Here is a 16,663-nt window from a genome sequence, read left to right as displayed (position 1 = left end):
AAGGACACAATGAGCTGAATGGAATCTTTCTGTGCCGTGGATTTGTATGCTGTTTATGCTCATTACATTTCAAGAGTATTTCATTGACTGTAGAGTGCATCAGCATGTCCTGAAAGGGTCCAGAAAGGTATTATAGAGTGAAAGAATTTATGTTTTATCTCCCAATAGGTCGGTAAGTACAGTGGCACTGAGCTACCAATAGCAGGGGTATTCAAATTAATTGCTTGTACACTGTTGAACTAGTTGAAGTTAGTCACAGTAGTGCAGTATCTAAAATTGGATATATCCTTGAGCTATGTTATAGAAAAATTGGTCAGGATTTCTGATTTTGATGGTTGGCCAGAAAGTCATGATGGGGAAAAATAAACACATGTGTACGTGTAAGAACATGGAAATACTCATCAGGTCAGACAACATTTGTGGGGAGAGAAAGAGTTAATGATTCAGGACAATGAAGTTTCATCAGAATTTGGAATAATTAGAGATAAATGGATTTCAAGATGTGGAGCCTGCAAGGGTCATCCTGAGCTTCCAGTTGCCTGTCACATTAATTCCCTATTCCATTCCCTCTCTGACCTATCTGAATCCTTCTACTCTGTTCCAATGAGATCCACCATAGGCTTTAGGAACAACACCTCATCTTCTGCCGAGGCACATTCAGAGCTCAGCATCAAATTCAACAATTTCATTAACTTGCTTTTCCCGTTTCTATTAGAACTGGTTCGTTCTGCTGTAGATTTTCCATCTGTAATATTAACTAAGTTTTTTTTGCTTTCCACAGCATTCTCCTTTTCATGTTTTACCAAAAGTTCTTATTTACATTCCACTACGTTAACATGCCCCTTTGTTTCCTCCCTCTTGAACTGTCCTCATTAATTCATTAACCAGACAGCTCCATAATCATTGAGGTCACCTGGGCAACCCTGGCCTCATTCTATCAGAGATATTACCTTTGTCCAATCCATTCCCCTGCCCCCACCACCCTCACTGTAAGTTAAAACTAATTTGTTTTCTCACTTGTCCAGTTCTGATTAAAGGTCTTTCACCTAAAACGTTAACTCTTTTTTCTTCTCAGATGTTGCCTGACCTGTTTAATGTTTCCAGCATTTTCTGCTTTTAAGATGCAGAGTAAGGTAGGGGGAGGCTAAGGCAGAAGGGTGGATGGCAGGGAGATATTAAGTAATTGGAATTAGTTTATTATTGTCATATGTACCAAGGTACAGTGAAAAACTTGTCTTGCATACTGTTCATACAGATCAAGTCATTACACAGTGCATTGAGGTAGTAGAAGGTAAATCAATAGCAGAATGCAGAATAAAGTGTAACAGCTACAGAGAACGTGCAGCACAGGTAGACAATAAAGAGCAAGGTCATTATGAGGTAGATTGTGAGGTCAAGAGTCCATCTTATCATACTCAACATTTTAGGAACATCTTCTTCCCCTCCGCCATCAGATTTCTGAACAGTCCATGAACCCATAAACACTACCTCACTATTCCTCTTTCGCACCATTTATTTATTTGTTTGTTTGTTTGTTTGTTTATTTGTAGCTTATAGTAATTTTTATGTCTTGCACTGTACTGATGCTGGAAAAAAGCAAATTTCATAACATATCTCAGTGATGATAAACCTGATTCTGATTCTAGGGAACTGTTCAATAGTCTTATAACAGTGGGAAAGAAGCTGTCCTTGAGCCTGGTGGTATGTGCTTTCAGACTTTTGTATCTTCTGCCCAATGGAAGAGGGAATGTCTGGGGTGGGTGGGGTCTTTGATTACGCTGGCTGCTTTACCGAGGCAGTGAGGTGTAGACAGAGTCCATGGAAGGGAGACTGGTTTCCATGATGTGCTGAGCTGTGTCCACAGCTCTCTGCAGTTTCTTGTGGTCACGGGCAGAGCAGTTGGCATACCAAGCCATGATGCATCCAGATAGGATGCTTTCGATGGTGCATTAATAAACACTGGTGAGTGTTGACTGGGACATGCCAAATTTCTTTAGCCTCCTGAGGAAATAGAGGCCCTGGTGAGCTTTCTTGGCCATGGCATCTATGTGGTTGGACCTGGATAGGCTATTGGTGATGTTCACTCCTAGGAACTTGAAGAGAATATTGTTTAATTTACAAAAACCTAAAGGAATTGTTAATACAATGTAATTACCTGAAATTACACAAGGAATTTGGAAGGAACACCAGAAGTCTGGAATGAAAATTCTGTAAATGTTCATAATCTGAAATTGGTGAGCCTGTTTTAATATTCCTTGTTAGAAAGTGTGGTGCATTCCTTATCTTTTGTTGAGCTACATTGAAATAATATGGAGGCTAAAGACAGAGAGACCAAAATGGACTGAGACAGGAAATTAAAGTGAAAGGCAATTGGAGCATAAGGGTCATATTTGTGAACTAAATGGAGGTGTTCATTAGGGATTCTGGAGCTGCTAATTTGTGGGGAAAGGAAAATCACTGAAGGGTCTCATATTGGGGACATAACAGATTGCAGATGCTGGAATCTGGAGCACACAAAGCACTGGAGGAACTCTGCGGATCAGGCAGCATCAAATTACTTGAGGGAAACACTTCATGTGGATGGAGGTTGAGCAAAGAATTGGGGTCCTCACTGACATATGCCATTTGAAGATGTTTTCATGTACTTACTGTTGAACTTTCACGAAAGTAATGGTCACAACGAGGTACTGGATGCTTACTACTGCCTGTGTAACTGCACCCAATGCTAGGAAAGGTTGGGGAAAGTATCTGACAGATGAAATTTTATGAGTTATTGGTGGTGAGTAACTCATATTTTTATTTCGCTTCAGTAGAATAGTGCAAAGGAACCACTTTTTTTAGTCTTAACTTTAGTCATTATATTATCATCAGAAAGAAAAACTTATGTAACCGAACTATTAAGCCACAGTATCTTAGTTATCCTACAGCTATTTTCAAAAATATTGTGATGAGGAACTAAGGAGCAAGTCCATTTCTTTTAAATAATACTGTTTTGAATTTAATCACATTGTACTACATTCTACATTTGGTGTTATTATTAGAGTCAGACAAATTGTCACTGAACTTGACATCTACAGAAACCATATGCTAAAAGAGGAAATCCATGGTTTGATAGTAGTAATTTATATTCTGAGAGCAAGCAAAGATGTTAAAGGATCAGTATCTGCACAATAGAGGGCGCAATAAACAAGGCTTTCTCACCGGGATATTTCTTTCATAACCACATATGCATTTGGGGAATATGCAAAACTGCAACTTTAAGATTATATATTGAAAGGAGTTTATGTGCTAATTTAATTATTGTTTTGATTCTTTTGACTTTTCTAAATTTGGTGCTTTTTGATTATCCTATATAGGTTATACAGATGTAAAAGTATTTTTAATGGAATTGAAGTACTATACTAAGACCCATAAAGTTATAAAAATACTTTAAAAGTTTATGTTAAGGTTGTTGGGTCAAGATATATACTAAATTAAAATGGTATTGATACTTAAAAGTTATTTTATATTAAGATTAATAGAAAGCTGGATTAACTTGCCCTTACATACAAAATTGGCTAAAACACTGGAGGAGAAATGCAAGGTGCTATGAGAGAGTTAGAGTGATTTATCCATCTATCTTAAGTGACAAATAATACATAGCCATTATATGGTGTCAATGTGGAGCTTGCCTGTTGTGGGAAATTGTGGAAAATAAAATTTTCCAGAGTAGCTACGAGCAACAAAATTTCCTCAGTGCAATTTTTCTTCAACTTAAATAGATTGAATTTGTCAATGAATTGAAAATGTTCCATAGTAGGTATGAAGGGAAAAAATCTCTAGATCATATTTCAGAACTTGGACACTTCAACTGAAAACTAGGAATGAGTGACTAGGAATATGAGAGGCCACTAGGGGCGGCACGGTAGTGTAGCCATTACCCTAACGCTATTATAGCACCAGTAACCCGGGTTCAATTCCCGCTGTTGTCTGTAAGGAGTTTGTATGTTCCCCCCGTGTGTCTGCATGGGTTTCCTCCAGGTGCTCCAGTTTCCTCCCGCATTCCAAAGACGTACAGGTTAGGAGCTGTGGGCGCTGGAAGAGTGGCGACACTTGCGGGCTGCCCCCAGCACATTCTCAGCAACACAAAAAGATGCATTTCACTGTGTTTTTTTATGTACATGTGACTAATAAATAAATATCTTATCTTATCTTATATGGTTTGTATGCAAGCATAATAACAGAGAAGACTATCACAAGCACTATTACAGCATCTTTAGAGAAACGGAGCATTATTAGAAAACATTCTGTGGTGCTGAATTCTATAATTAGAGGAATAAACAGTCTATTTTGGATTAACCCTGGAAGTCCTAAATAAGAACATAAAAACATAAGAAAGAGGAGCAGAAATAGGTCAAATGGCCCCTCAAGCTTTCTCTGGCAGATCATCTATTTTGATTCAGTAAATGTGCCTATTCCTTGCTGTTTAAAAATGTATTAATTTCAGCCTTGAATATACTAACAGCACTCTGGGATAGACTAATCTAAACCTCCGGATGAAGAAAGTTCTCTTCAACTCAATTGGAAATGACCATTCTGAAATTACAAGCCTAAATTCTATTGTGTCCAATCACAGGAACAGGTAGTGTATTACTGTCACATTCCTTTACTGTCTGTACTTACTTTGTCACTTTACTGTCTACCTACACTGCATTTTCTCTGGACTGTAACACTTTATTCTGCACTCTGTTATTGTTCTACCTTGTACTACCTTAATGCACTGTTATAATGAATTGATCTGTATGGATGGTATGCAAGACAAGTTTTTCACTGTACCTCGGTGCAAGTGACAATAATAAACCAATTTACCAATTTAATTTACCAATTTATTTTAAGTAACTTTCTCAATTAAAAAAAAGTAATTACTCAAACTTTTAAAATTTACTTCAATTTCAATAAATTTTAAATGTTTCTGGATGTCAGATGTTTTTGAAATGATTAAATGACCCACAACATTTCCAGCTGTGAAAACTGGGAGAGGGCTCTCCTCATTGTTAAAACTCTGGGGGTGTTTTCGGTGTTGGGCTTCATCAGTGTGCTGCAGGAGGCCCCATTGATTGGAGCCAGGATACTTTAAGCTGGTGAGATAAGCCTTCTGCATCTTAGATCTGGTAAGCAAAGACATTACGAGAGCACTGACAATGATTCTGGGTGAAGGGCCAGTTCGGTTAGATTTGCCCCAATGTAAAAATTTATGATCACTAATTATTCAAAGAAATTACAGAACAGAGATGAAGCCGTCATGCCTTTTCATTTTTGCTGTTAATTCCTGTCATTGCTTTCCCTGAGCAATAGCTTTATTGTGAGTAATTTTTGATGTATTCTCCAAATTGTTCTTCATACTCTTATCTCTGCTATGATGGAAAACCTAGGGTTGAAATTCATCCATAATTGCTTGCACATAAAAGCAGTAGCTGTTGATCAACTTCTGAAATTTTGTATTATTGATTTCAATAGAAATTGGGGTACAAAGTGCGCACTTTATTGCTCCAGTTTAATTGGCTTGGGTGAGGTATGCCACACATAATGAGGCAATACCATAATTTTTACATTCTGGCAGTCTGTGATGGTTAACATTATCCTTATGAATTATGCCAAGTCAAGTTAAATAAATAACTCTCAGCTAAATAAGATGGAACTGCTAGACCATCTGTAATGGATCAGATCACTCAGAGATATAAAAAAAACATAAAATTAGTAAGAAATTGACAATCATTATGGAGGATTTTGTTGAATATTGGGAAGGAACCAACTAGAAGCAAATTACCAAAGTGCCCATTTAGGAAAAAAATAGTAACCAGGTAAATATAAGTAGCTAATAATCCATTAGACTTACTTCAATAGCAAGTTCATGCAATGGTTAAATTACTGGATGAGCCACTGAAATTGTGGACCATTGATCCAGGGCCATTATTTTCAATCTAACCATGGCAACTGGAGTATTAACGTTTAAGAAAATACATAAAATCTGGAATTAAAAAATCAGTCTCAGTAACCATAACCATAAAACTATTGGATTGTTTTAAAAACTCTTCAGATTCATTAAGGTCCTTCAGGGAATGAAATCTACCATTCTTACCCTCTCTGGCTCTTGTTAGGGATTCAGGTGTATGGAACTATGTGAATAGAGCAATCATGAATTCAAATGTGAACCAATCTTCAGGAAACTGGTTCTAATGAAAGTTTTGAGCAACAATCATTTTGAAATTAAAAGGACAGCATTGTAAACAATAAAGAGTACTGTTTACAGAGTATTGGCCCATTGCAGAGATATGGCTTGAAAACTTATAGACATCAGCCAAACACAAGACAATGGGGTCTGTTAATTGGCCCACATCAAACCAGGCATCAGACACCCTAAGCTAAACTATTTTGCATCATTGTGATAGAGATCAAGGAAGTTTCCAGACTAGCACATCAAACAGGGTCATAGGCATATTTGCCTATATCAATATTTGAGATGTTTGTGTACCCAGAGAGTCAGCCCTCACAACACTAATGTTGGGTGTCTGGGTTCTCTGTGCTCAAAGCTTTAAGACCATCCATGTGAACTGCTTTGTCCCAGCAAAGGTGTTTGTACACTCAGAGGTGTCTTATCAGTTACAGTGTGCTCATGTTGTAAAAATGTAATTTAATGGAACCATTTGTATGACACAAAATGTTGAAGTAAACAATGTCATTGTAGCTATTGAAATTGTATTGAATCATCTGCTGTTTTCTTTGTTCTGAAGTGCGTAAAAACTGGAAGTACTTTGAGTTGAGGGAGACTCAACAGAAAGGGTTTCCAAGAGAACACCTGCTTGTCATGATGAATAAAGACCTTTTATATCAACCAACTTCAGTCTCTGAGTGACTCAGTTCAGCCGTCACAACAGCCCGTATGAGATTCCAGATCCTATATGTTACTTCCTCAACTCCTGAACAATTAGGGATGGACAATAAATACAGGTAACACTGGTGACATCTGGCTTCCATGATTGAATAAGGAAAATAAAACATAAAATGAAGAAGAGATTTCCTAAATGGGTTTAGGAAAGCCTGCAAAGTAGTGTATATAGATTTACAGAAAAGATTTGAGATATGAAATATTGCAAATTAAGCTGAATTGCATGGGAGAACAGTTATGATGCCAGAGAAGGGAGTGAGCATGTGCCCAATGCAAGTGGCAGTGATTAGTATTGGACTGCCACAATTTATAATTTTATGTTAACAACCTGGTTTCAGAAACTCAATGCAAATTGGTTAAACTTGCAGGTGATATCAGACCAGGAAGGGCAAGTGATATTCAACAACAGGAAATATAGCAAACAAATATTTTTGTGGGGATCATGACATGAACTCTCAAAGAATATGTCAGATGCTTCAGGCAAAAATAAAGAACTGGGTAAGCATCTAAAGTTCTTGGTTTGTTTGGTTTCCCCAAAAGAGAGAATGCAATTAGCTTTCTATTTACACTTTCAGAATAGCCTGCTGGGATTTTATAGTGAGGTTGTTGTTTAGTTGCTTCAAAAGTCCCTCCAACGGCTACAATGGTTAGTAAAAACTCACCACAATTTAGGAAGTGTATACATTGGAATTATAGATCCATCTTATGTTAATTTTTAATATCGTAGTTATTATGAGGATTATTCCGGCACCCCAAATCACACTGTGTTTGTCCTTGTGTGCTTTTAAACTAAATTCTCTGTTCATCAAAGATTATGAATAAACAAAAGGCGGTGGCAAACAGGGTCAACTTTGGACTCTATATAAACCCACGCACCCTCGCTCTGTTAACTGGAGAAAGTAGCAGCCAGAGCGAACAAGGAAAATCTCTAATCTCATCGTTTACTGGTGCATGATTTTTCTAAGCGCTCTGACAGTGATCCCATGGAACTGCACAGGTATTATTCCATATACGTTTCTATTTATTTGGCACTGGTGTGCATCGAGAGCGGTGAGCTGCAGCCTCAATCCAGTCTCGGGCGGAAAGATGAGACACAGGTTCGGATTGAAGCAATCAAGAAAGCAGTCATGGAACAACTGGGAGTCGAAAAACCTCTTATGTCCGGAATGAATATCTCTAGAACGGAGGAGGAGGAGATGTATAAACTTTATCTGCAGCGTGTGCGGAAATCCAATCCAAGTTTATCGAACAAAAAATCTGTCAGAATGAATTCTGTCAACGCGGTTATTCTGAAGGGTAAGCATCCGGTTCCATTCATATAATTAATGTGGAGTTTGATTGCTAAGTACTGTAATCAGAAGGTTTCTACAAAGTGGGATGCAGCAGAGGAAAACTGTTCAACGTGGCTCTCCAGCGGTGGCCACATTTAAATTCTCGCACACGCCCTGAACAAAATAGTATATGCGCAACAATATCAATTTAGTCACAAAATTAAAAACAAATTGTGCTACCTTATACGTTGAAAAATGAATTAGGCAAACTTTTGTTTCCTATTCGGTGTGATTATTTTGGGCACATGCTTGAGAACAGACAGTTTTTTAATACAACCGATTTTTAGAGAATGAAAAAAGAGGAGAAAACTTATGATAAACCCTAAAACTAAATGAATAAACAGACAGTTTTCCAGCTTCCTGTTGCTGACGGTCAAATACTGATAGAGTGGATTGTACAGAAATGTAGGCACGGTTTTGTTGTTTGGTAAATAGGTATTGATTTGCATAATCTGGTGTGGATCGTTGCAGACAAATTGACGATTGGGCATCTCTCTATTCCTGTCGATAAAGACACTCGGTGAGAGAATAAAGTCTCACTTTTGCAATCGAAATATCCTTGAGTGTTTTGGGGGTATCTGCAACTTTGGGATGTCCTGAAGCAGCGAAGGCGACTTCCTTCATGCCTTTCTTTTTTAAAAACGGTCATTGTTGCCTAATAACATCTTCCGATTTTCATTTCCTTTGAAATGAATTGGAAAAAATTGTGGGCTAAGGTGTTAGCCTGGATAAAAGTTTGGTTAAGGGACAGAGAGCAGAGAGTAGGGATAATTAGATATTTATGGGTTGGCAGACCATTATTGGTGGCTTACTATAAGGATCTGTGCTGGACCCTCAGATATCCCTCAATTTCCATAAATGACTTGGATATGTTACACCCTTTCTTTCTAAGTCTGGTGCTGATATAAAACTAGATTGAGAAAGTGAACTGAGAGGAGAAGGCAGACTGATCTACACCAGTTAAGCCAGCAGGTAACAAGGAGGCAAATGGACTGTACTGTGGGAAAATATGAGGTTATGCACATGAAAAGCAAACTTTTGTTTTCAGTGGTGAAGTACAAATATTGGTATACAGAAACATCTGCCTGCACTGATTCATAAAAAGGAAACAACAACAAACATGCAAGTACACCTAACAATTAGGAAGACAAATAGTATGCAGACTTCTATTGTAAAAGGGTTAGACTATAAATCTAAGTAAGTCTTGCTGAGATTATACAGGGATTTAGTGAGTTCCCAATGAGAGGATTATTTCCATCTTTGGTCTTCGTACCTAAATGAAGATATATTTGCCTTAGAGTCAGTGCAGCACAGATTTACTAGATTTATTCTGGGGATGACTGAGTTGTTGTTTGAAAAGAGTGAATCAATTTGGCTTTTACTGACTGGAATTTAGAAGAATGAGAGGTGATTTCATTAAGACATACAATGTTCAGAAAGGGACTGACAAGGTAGATGCTGTGAGGTTGTTACCTCTGTTTGGAGCCTAGAACTAATGATGCTGTCTCACAATGAGGGGCTGATCATTTAGGATGAGCAGAAATCTCTTTAAGCAGAGGGTTGTAAATCTGTGCAGTTCTCAGTCAAGGAGGTCTGGATGTTCAGTCATTAGAGCCTGACATTGATAGATTTTTTGGACATTTGGGATAATAGGGAGATTGAATGGGACAGTGGACACAATATTTTGTCAGCAGTGGTGTGGCACATAATGCTGTACAGTTCCAGTGACCCAGGTTCAATCCAAACCTTGGGTGCTGTCTGTATGGAGTTTGAACATTCCCCCTATGACCAGATGATTTATTATGGGTGCTCCAGTGTCCTCCAAAGACATGCTAATGGGTTTGGAGAATTAGACAATGCTAATAGAAACTGTAAATTGATTCTAATACAAGTGGCTGGCAGGAGAATCAGGGAGAGTTCATGGGCATTCAGGTGAGAACAAGTTACAGGGAACTAATTGGGGGAATGGGATTAATGGCAATGGGCTGAATGGACTTCTCCTATATTTTAAAGTATATGAGAAGACATGACATCTTATTGAATAGCAGAGCCGGCTCAAGGGGCTACGTGGCATGCATGAACTTTCATTTCTTATGTTCTTATGAAATGTCACACAGGATGCTATGAAGTCACATTCTAATTGACACTTGCATCTTTAAATTCAGTGTTTGGAAACTAAATTTAATGTAAATGCAATTGTAACATACCTTTTCCTCAATTTTCAGTCCTTTGATCATCAAAAGATTGCTAGGTTGTTGTAAAAGCAATTTTTACTTACTCCCTCTAGAGGCAGAAATTTCCATGTTTACCTGGTCTAATCTACAGTGTGACTCCAGACCAGAGCAATGTTGCTATTTCGTTCTACCATAAAAATGAAAACTGGAGGGAACCACCTGACCACCATCTACAAATTGCACACTATCCTGACTTAGAAATATATTGCCATCCTTCATTGTCACTGTGTCTAAATCCTGGAACTCCCTACCCAAAGGATAGGGAATGCCAAGCAGATTTTAGCATAAAGTAATTTAATTAATCTCATAATGTAATCTCACCTGTAATCTAATTAAAGTGTTCAATTATCTCATAGACTCTCAGAGTAAAACTGAAATTGTTTATAACTGTTAATTTACATCAATAGATTAGATATATATTAATTGGTTTGGTCATTCTTTCAAGGAAACAATTAACTTTCTTGACGCTGGTGTGATTGCACTTGTTTTTGATTCATGATATACATACAATCAAATGAATGAGTGTAATGGTGCCACATCTGTGGAGGACATAGGGATGGATTTTCCAGAATCAACTCTAGGAAGCAAAAGTTGGATTATTTGCTTGGTGCCCAGGCTTAGACTATTTGCCACTAATTGTCTATTTTGTACACTTCAGCATATCACCATCCAGTATGTGGGCAGGTATAAATCAGTGTACATGCACTGCATACCAAATTGGAAGGAAAACAGTACATGTAGGCACTTCATAGCAAAATTTGTGACCAGTGTCTTCAGAAGAAAACAGTAAGGGGAGAAAAGTAACAAGAAATCTTGACAGCACCAATCTATGTCTGTGATTTTTCTCCGTTTTGGAAACTGCATTTCATAAAAGCCTTTGGATTGTTTTATGATGTGGGTGTAAGCTACTTTTATGTGGCCATCTGACTCTTTACCAAGCTAACACAATAATTGGAATGATTTCAACAATTAAACCCTGGAGTGGAACTCCAGTCACAACCATCTGGTTCAGCGATGAGTGAGACCAATGGAGCCAAGCCTGACATATCGAGCACAATTACACTGAGTAAAGCCACAGGAGAAAAAAAATATAAATTACAAATATGTTTGTGATTTCTACAACAGAATTGAGTGGTTAAAAGCAGATGCCCAAATAATTCTTTCTCAGGAAAGGTTGAATAGAATTGAGACAATAGGAAGTGAAACTGAAGAATATAGACATACACATAAATGACTGAATAATGCATATTCCTCTTTTTTTGTAATAGGAACAACTTTGGAAAACACAAGCAGAACAAATGATATGAACAGCAACAAACAACGACTGTACTTTAATGTTTCCACTGCCAAGAGCATATTCGTATTTCCTAAAATAAAGATCTTGAGAGGTGAACTTAAATTCTACAAGCGCATATGTCAGAATGCAAATTTACATCAGAAGAGGATAGATGGAAACCCACAGCTTGTAAGAGTCTACAACTTATTCAAGCCAGCAACTAAAAGGGCAGAGATACAGCCTCATTTTCTTGGTTCTAAAGTTATTACATCAAATTTTGAAAAGGCTGAAACATTTGACATTCAAAAAACTGTTGAACATTGGATAAATTATCCACAGGAAAACTATGGCCTTGAATTTGAGCTGCTTCCTTGGCCATCTAGTAATAAACATGATTCTGAAGACAAGATGTCTATTGAAGTAGAACTGGAAATAGAAGTGCAAAAGATTTATAAAGAGGTCCGGACACGTCGTGAAAGCTACACTGAGGACTGCCAGAGAAACCAGATACGTTGTTGTAGGCGATCGCTACATGTGTCTTTTGAGGAGATTGGATGGTCAGACTGGATCCGAGCCCCTCTAAGTTACAATGCCTTTTATTGTGATGGCACATGTCCACAAAAGTACAAACTTGCCACAATGCATACACTTATCAAATCAAAGATGAATCGACTTTCCAATGGAGCTATTCCAGCTCCCTGCTGTGTTCCTGCATCCTATGAGCCACTAACTTTGCTCCATTTTAACAGTAATGACAAATTAATACTCACAGCATTTGATAACATGATTGTCTCCAAATGCCATTGTTCTTAATTTTATCAAATTTAAAATTTAGGTATTTATTGCAAGAATATTTATTGATATTTATATGTTATACCAACTTCTGTAAAATATTTTTATCCTGGTAATTATTACATTAATCCATTTTAATAACATCTCATTTTAATCAACATGTCAGATTAAAACAAATATTATATAGATATGTCTTTCTGTGCTTCTTTTGGTGCTCCATTAAAAATGTTTATTACTGAAGATTCACATTTGCAGTGGTGGCTGGTAGTGAACTGAAGCATACACAAATTCTGATGAATGTCTTAGAGTGAAAACTAACTGAATGAAACCTTGGTGTCAATTTCTTTTGGGACTTATTATACTTACTACCTTGGCAGAACCCTACTTCTGTACATAAATTGAGGTTCCACTGTAGTTATGATGGTGGAGTGAGAGGAGATATGAAGAAAATGACCACCAGCCAATGAACCCCTCAACCTTCCAACCTCTCATTACCTGAATGATGTCTGGTACTTTCCACATGTTTTTCTGCTCTAACTGAAAGGTATTCTGCTCAAAAAGAGATGGGGACAGAATCGTTATTGTGCATTTAAGATGAGACATTAAACTTAAATTTCAGGTCAGCAGCAAATCAATGATGTCTCCTACTAACCTTGAAGAAAGCTCCCAACAATGATCTGGTGATCCCTCTGGTGACAGCATCTGCCTGAGGAGCAAATCCCATTTATGAATTCTCACAGAGAGCAGACCAAGAATCAATCTTTAATTATGCCTTTAAACATTGCATAGAATATTAAATAAAGATTGGAACATGCATTCATATTTCAATAGGGGTTAAAATTTCATAAATAAATCCTCTAATAAATAGTTCATTTTGTTTTAGAATCTCATATATATTGAAATATACATACAAGAACATTTTTGAGGGTCATATAGTTTACTTGAGTAATTATGACAAAATCCACTACTTTGGCCTAAAGTAACAGAAAAATTATATTTTCAGAGGATTTTATAGTGGCATTACTTTATAAGTAGCTTAAATTAATTGTGGAGAAAAATGCAAATAGCCTTTAGAGATATTAGGGAATCATACAATCCTAGAGTCATACAGCACAGAAACAGGCCCTTCTGCCCACAGAGTCTGCAACAACCACAGAGCACCTATCAACACTAATACTATTTTATTCTCCCCACATTCCTGCTACTACCACCAGGTTCTATCACTCACCTACACAACCAAGAGGAACTTACAGTGGCTAATTAACCTACCAATCTGCACATCTTTGGAATGTGGGAGGAAACTGGAGCTCCTGGAGGAAACTCATATGGAAAGTGTACAAACTCTGCATGGACAGCACCAGTGGTCAAGATTGAACCCAGGCCTCTGGAACTGTGAGGTAGTGGTTCTGTTAGTGGCATCACTGTGCTGCCCTGTCAATGCCAATGTGTTGAATAATTAACAGCAACTTTGTTAAAATATGTAAGTGAAAATCCAAAGTCCTAAAGTAGCTGTCAGCTTCCTAGGGTAATGATGGCAAATGCTGGTAATGGAAAGCAAATACATCTGCAGATGGTGAAATTTGAAACAAAAATAGAAATGCTGGAAGAGCTCAACCAGTTAAATTGGAAAGAGAATCTCTTTCCATGGATACTGCTTTACTGGCTGACTTCTTCTAGCATTTCTGTTTTTGTTGCAAATGCTAGTAAGTTTTCCATCATCACTCCCGCAAAACCCAGGCCATTGTCTAACACTCAGGAAATGCCTCACATTGCTACCTGTGGGCAGTTCATCCTGATCTGGATGCTGTAGTGTAGAATCAAATCCAATAACACCACTTGACTGAATGCATTAATTACACATAAACCTGGAAGGGAGAACAAACAGAGGAGTTAACTTGCCTTTGACAATTTGGGGAGTTGTAAATCCACTGGCTACTTGAAATTGCAATTTACTATATATTTTGTAGGAATATTAACAATGGAATCTCTCTGGAACTGAACTGGAAGAGTACTTCTCTTCAGCTGATATTTTAGGACTGTTGAAACATCTAGTCTGTTAAATTACACATCCTCATAACATAGAACATTTATAAATCGATTTATTCTTGCACTTTACATGGTGTGTGTTTTGTACTGATTTGGAATGGATGAAGTATCAGATAAAGTGTCAAATCTCTGGTGCCCAGATTAAAGAAACAAATCAATTTTATTTGCACAAATTACAGAGAAATGTTGCCATTGTGGGTTTGACCCACTTTTTAGAATTAGTTTGTTGATGTTTTGTAAAGTTTCATTCCAACCTTCTAAAACAAAACAAAAATGCTGAGAGATTTGGAGTTATGCATTTTGGAGAAAAGAATGACAAGAAGCAGTAAATGTGAAAGGGACTGATATGCGTGAGTAGCGATTTAGGTGCCCTGTAGAGCTGCATGTTCATGTGTTCGATCTGTTGCCCATGTACAAGGACATATCCTGAATCACTGTCATTAATCACACCAGTAAACCAAGTTGCCATATTTTAAATGGGATGCATAAACATAAAGATCTGGGGCTTATAGACATAACTTGAAAGTGGCAGGATTGAGGGTCTTAAATTAAATGGAGGGCATGGAGAAGCAAGCATTATTCATCTCATAATGTGCAGAGCTAGAAGAATTTAATGGAGTTCAGCGCAGTAAAACCTTGAAAATCTAGCACCCTCAGGACCTTAGTGGTGCTGGATTGGCAGGTTTTCCAGACTATTGAATATTACTCCTATTAATACCTCACCACACTTTTAATTCACTTTTTTAAAATGTCACAGGGTGGTATAATAAATTTTCTAGTGAACCCAGTGAATTTAAAGGCAATGCCTGAAGTGGGGCTCCAGTGTGTTTAAAGGGCGTATGGGAAGCAGGGCCTTGGTGTTTAAAGGGAATGTGTGATACAGGGCCCAGGTGTGTTTAAAGGGAAACAGTGCCCTGGTGTGTTTAAAGGGTGTGTGGGAAACAGGACCCTGGTGTGTTTAGAGGGAGTGTGTGAAATGGGACCTCGATGAATTTAAAGGGAGCAAGGGAAACGGGGCCAGGGTGAGCATGAAGGGAGAGTTCGAAATAATGCCTGGTGTGTAAGACACTGAGCATTCAGTTAGTGGATCTTTACAGTTTTACCATTTTACAAACGTTTTTGATTTAGATAGGGAGAAATACTCGCAAGAAGATTGCTAACCAGAGAAGACAGATTTAAAATTATTGGCAAGTAGCCAAGGCAGAAAGGAGAAGAATTTGTTTTTCTCAGCAAGTGGAATACATTACCTAAATGGGTGAGAGCAGCAAACTCAACAGTCACTTTCAAAAAGAAAATTGCTTAAAAAGGAAACAAAAATGCAGTTATGTGGAAAGGGCAGAGTGCAGTTGCCAATTGGTAGCCGTAGAGAGCTTGCACAGGCACAATAGTGTGAATAGCCTCCTTCTGTGCCATATTGTCTAATGGAACATTCTGAATTCCTAACTATATTGAATTCCTGAATACCTAACCTCACATCCCACATTATACATCCTAGGCAAATGTCATTCATAATCAATATTTCTGCTCCTGCGTATAATGGAGAAACCCATTTTTAACAAGACATTTATTATTTCTTTTATCCAACCTACAATGGCATTTGGACATGGGTCATATTAACTTCAACCCCAACAAAGTAGAAATGTTGACAATCACTAAACAGGAGAATGTGACCGCTCTCCAGCTCTTTGTTTTCACTCTGCAGGATATCCTCAAAGTTAGTCTCTGGGATTAGTGTCTGCTTTAGAGGCAGTGAACTAGTTGTTCTGAAGATACTATTACAGCAAATAACTAATCTTCAATTTCATCCATCTATTTTAGAACAACATGCAGAGCCCAGTAAAATGTGCCAATTAAATAAAGTGCAGAGAGAATTAAAGGGAACATTTCAACATTGCTGGCACAAAAAAATGAATGGCAGAAGTATGTGGGTTTGTGCCAGTTGATTTTACTTTAAACATAACATTAATTGGGTGTCTGACCCGAACGATCCTGGAATTACAACTCTAAACTGGATCTCCGATATCCTGTCACAATATTCCAATAAAATAATTACAAATTC

The 16,663-nt window shown here is 37.6% G+C and overlaps 1 protein-coding gene across 1 annotated transcript; it reads left to right on the top strand.

Annotated features, from left to right (window-relative positions):
- Positions 1–7,908: 7,908 nt before the first annotated feature.
- Positions 7,909–12,579, top strand: LOC127580950 (bone morphogenetic protein 2-like). Its single transcript, XM_052034952.1, has 2 exons — positions 7,909–8,221; positions 11,759–12,579. The coding sequence occupies exons 1-2, from the start codon at positions 7,909–7,911 to the stop codon at positions 12,577–12,579; spliced, it is 1,134 nt and encodes a 377-aa protein (XP_051890912.1).
- The last annotated feature ends 4,084 nt before the right edge of the window (positions 12,580–16,663 follow it).

Source organism: Pristis pectinata, chromosome 2, assembly GCF_009764475.1.
Source record: "Pristis pectinata isolate sPriPec2 chromosome 2, sPriPec2.1.pri, whole genome shotgun sequence".
NCBI classification, from domain to species: Eukaryota; Metazoa; Chordata; class Chondrichthyes; order Rhinopristiformes; family Pristidae; genus Pristis; species Pristis pectinata.
This window is presented reverse-complemented; position numbering and strand designations above follow the sequence as displayed.

Excerpts from the sequence above, each read along its gene's own strand:
- LOC127580950 (XM_052034952.1), top strand. The coding sequence starts at position 7,909 with ATGGAACTGCACAGGTATTATTCCATATACGTTTCTATTTATTTGGCA. Across the intron at positions 8,222-11,758 it reads CAACGCGGTTATTCTGAAGG|GAACAACTTTGGAAAACACA; the intron begins GTAAGCATCCGG and ends TTTTTGTAATAG.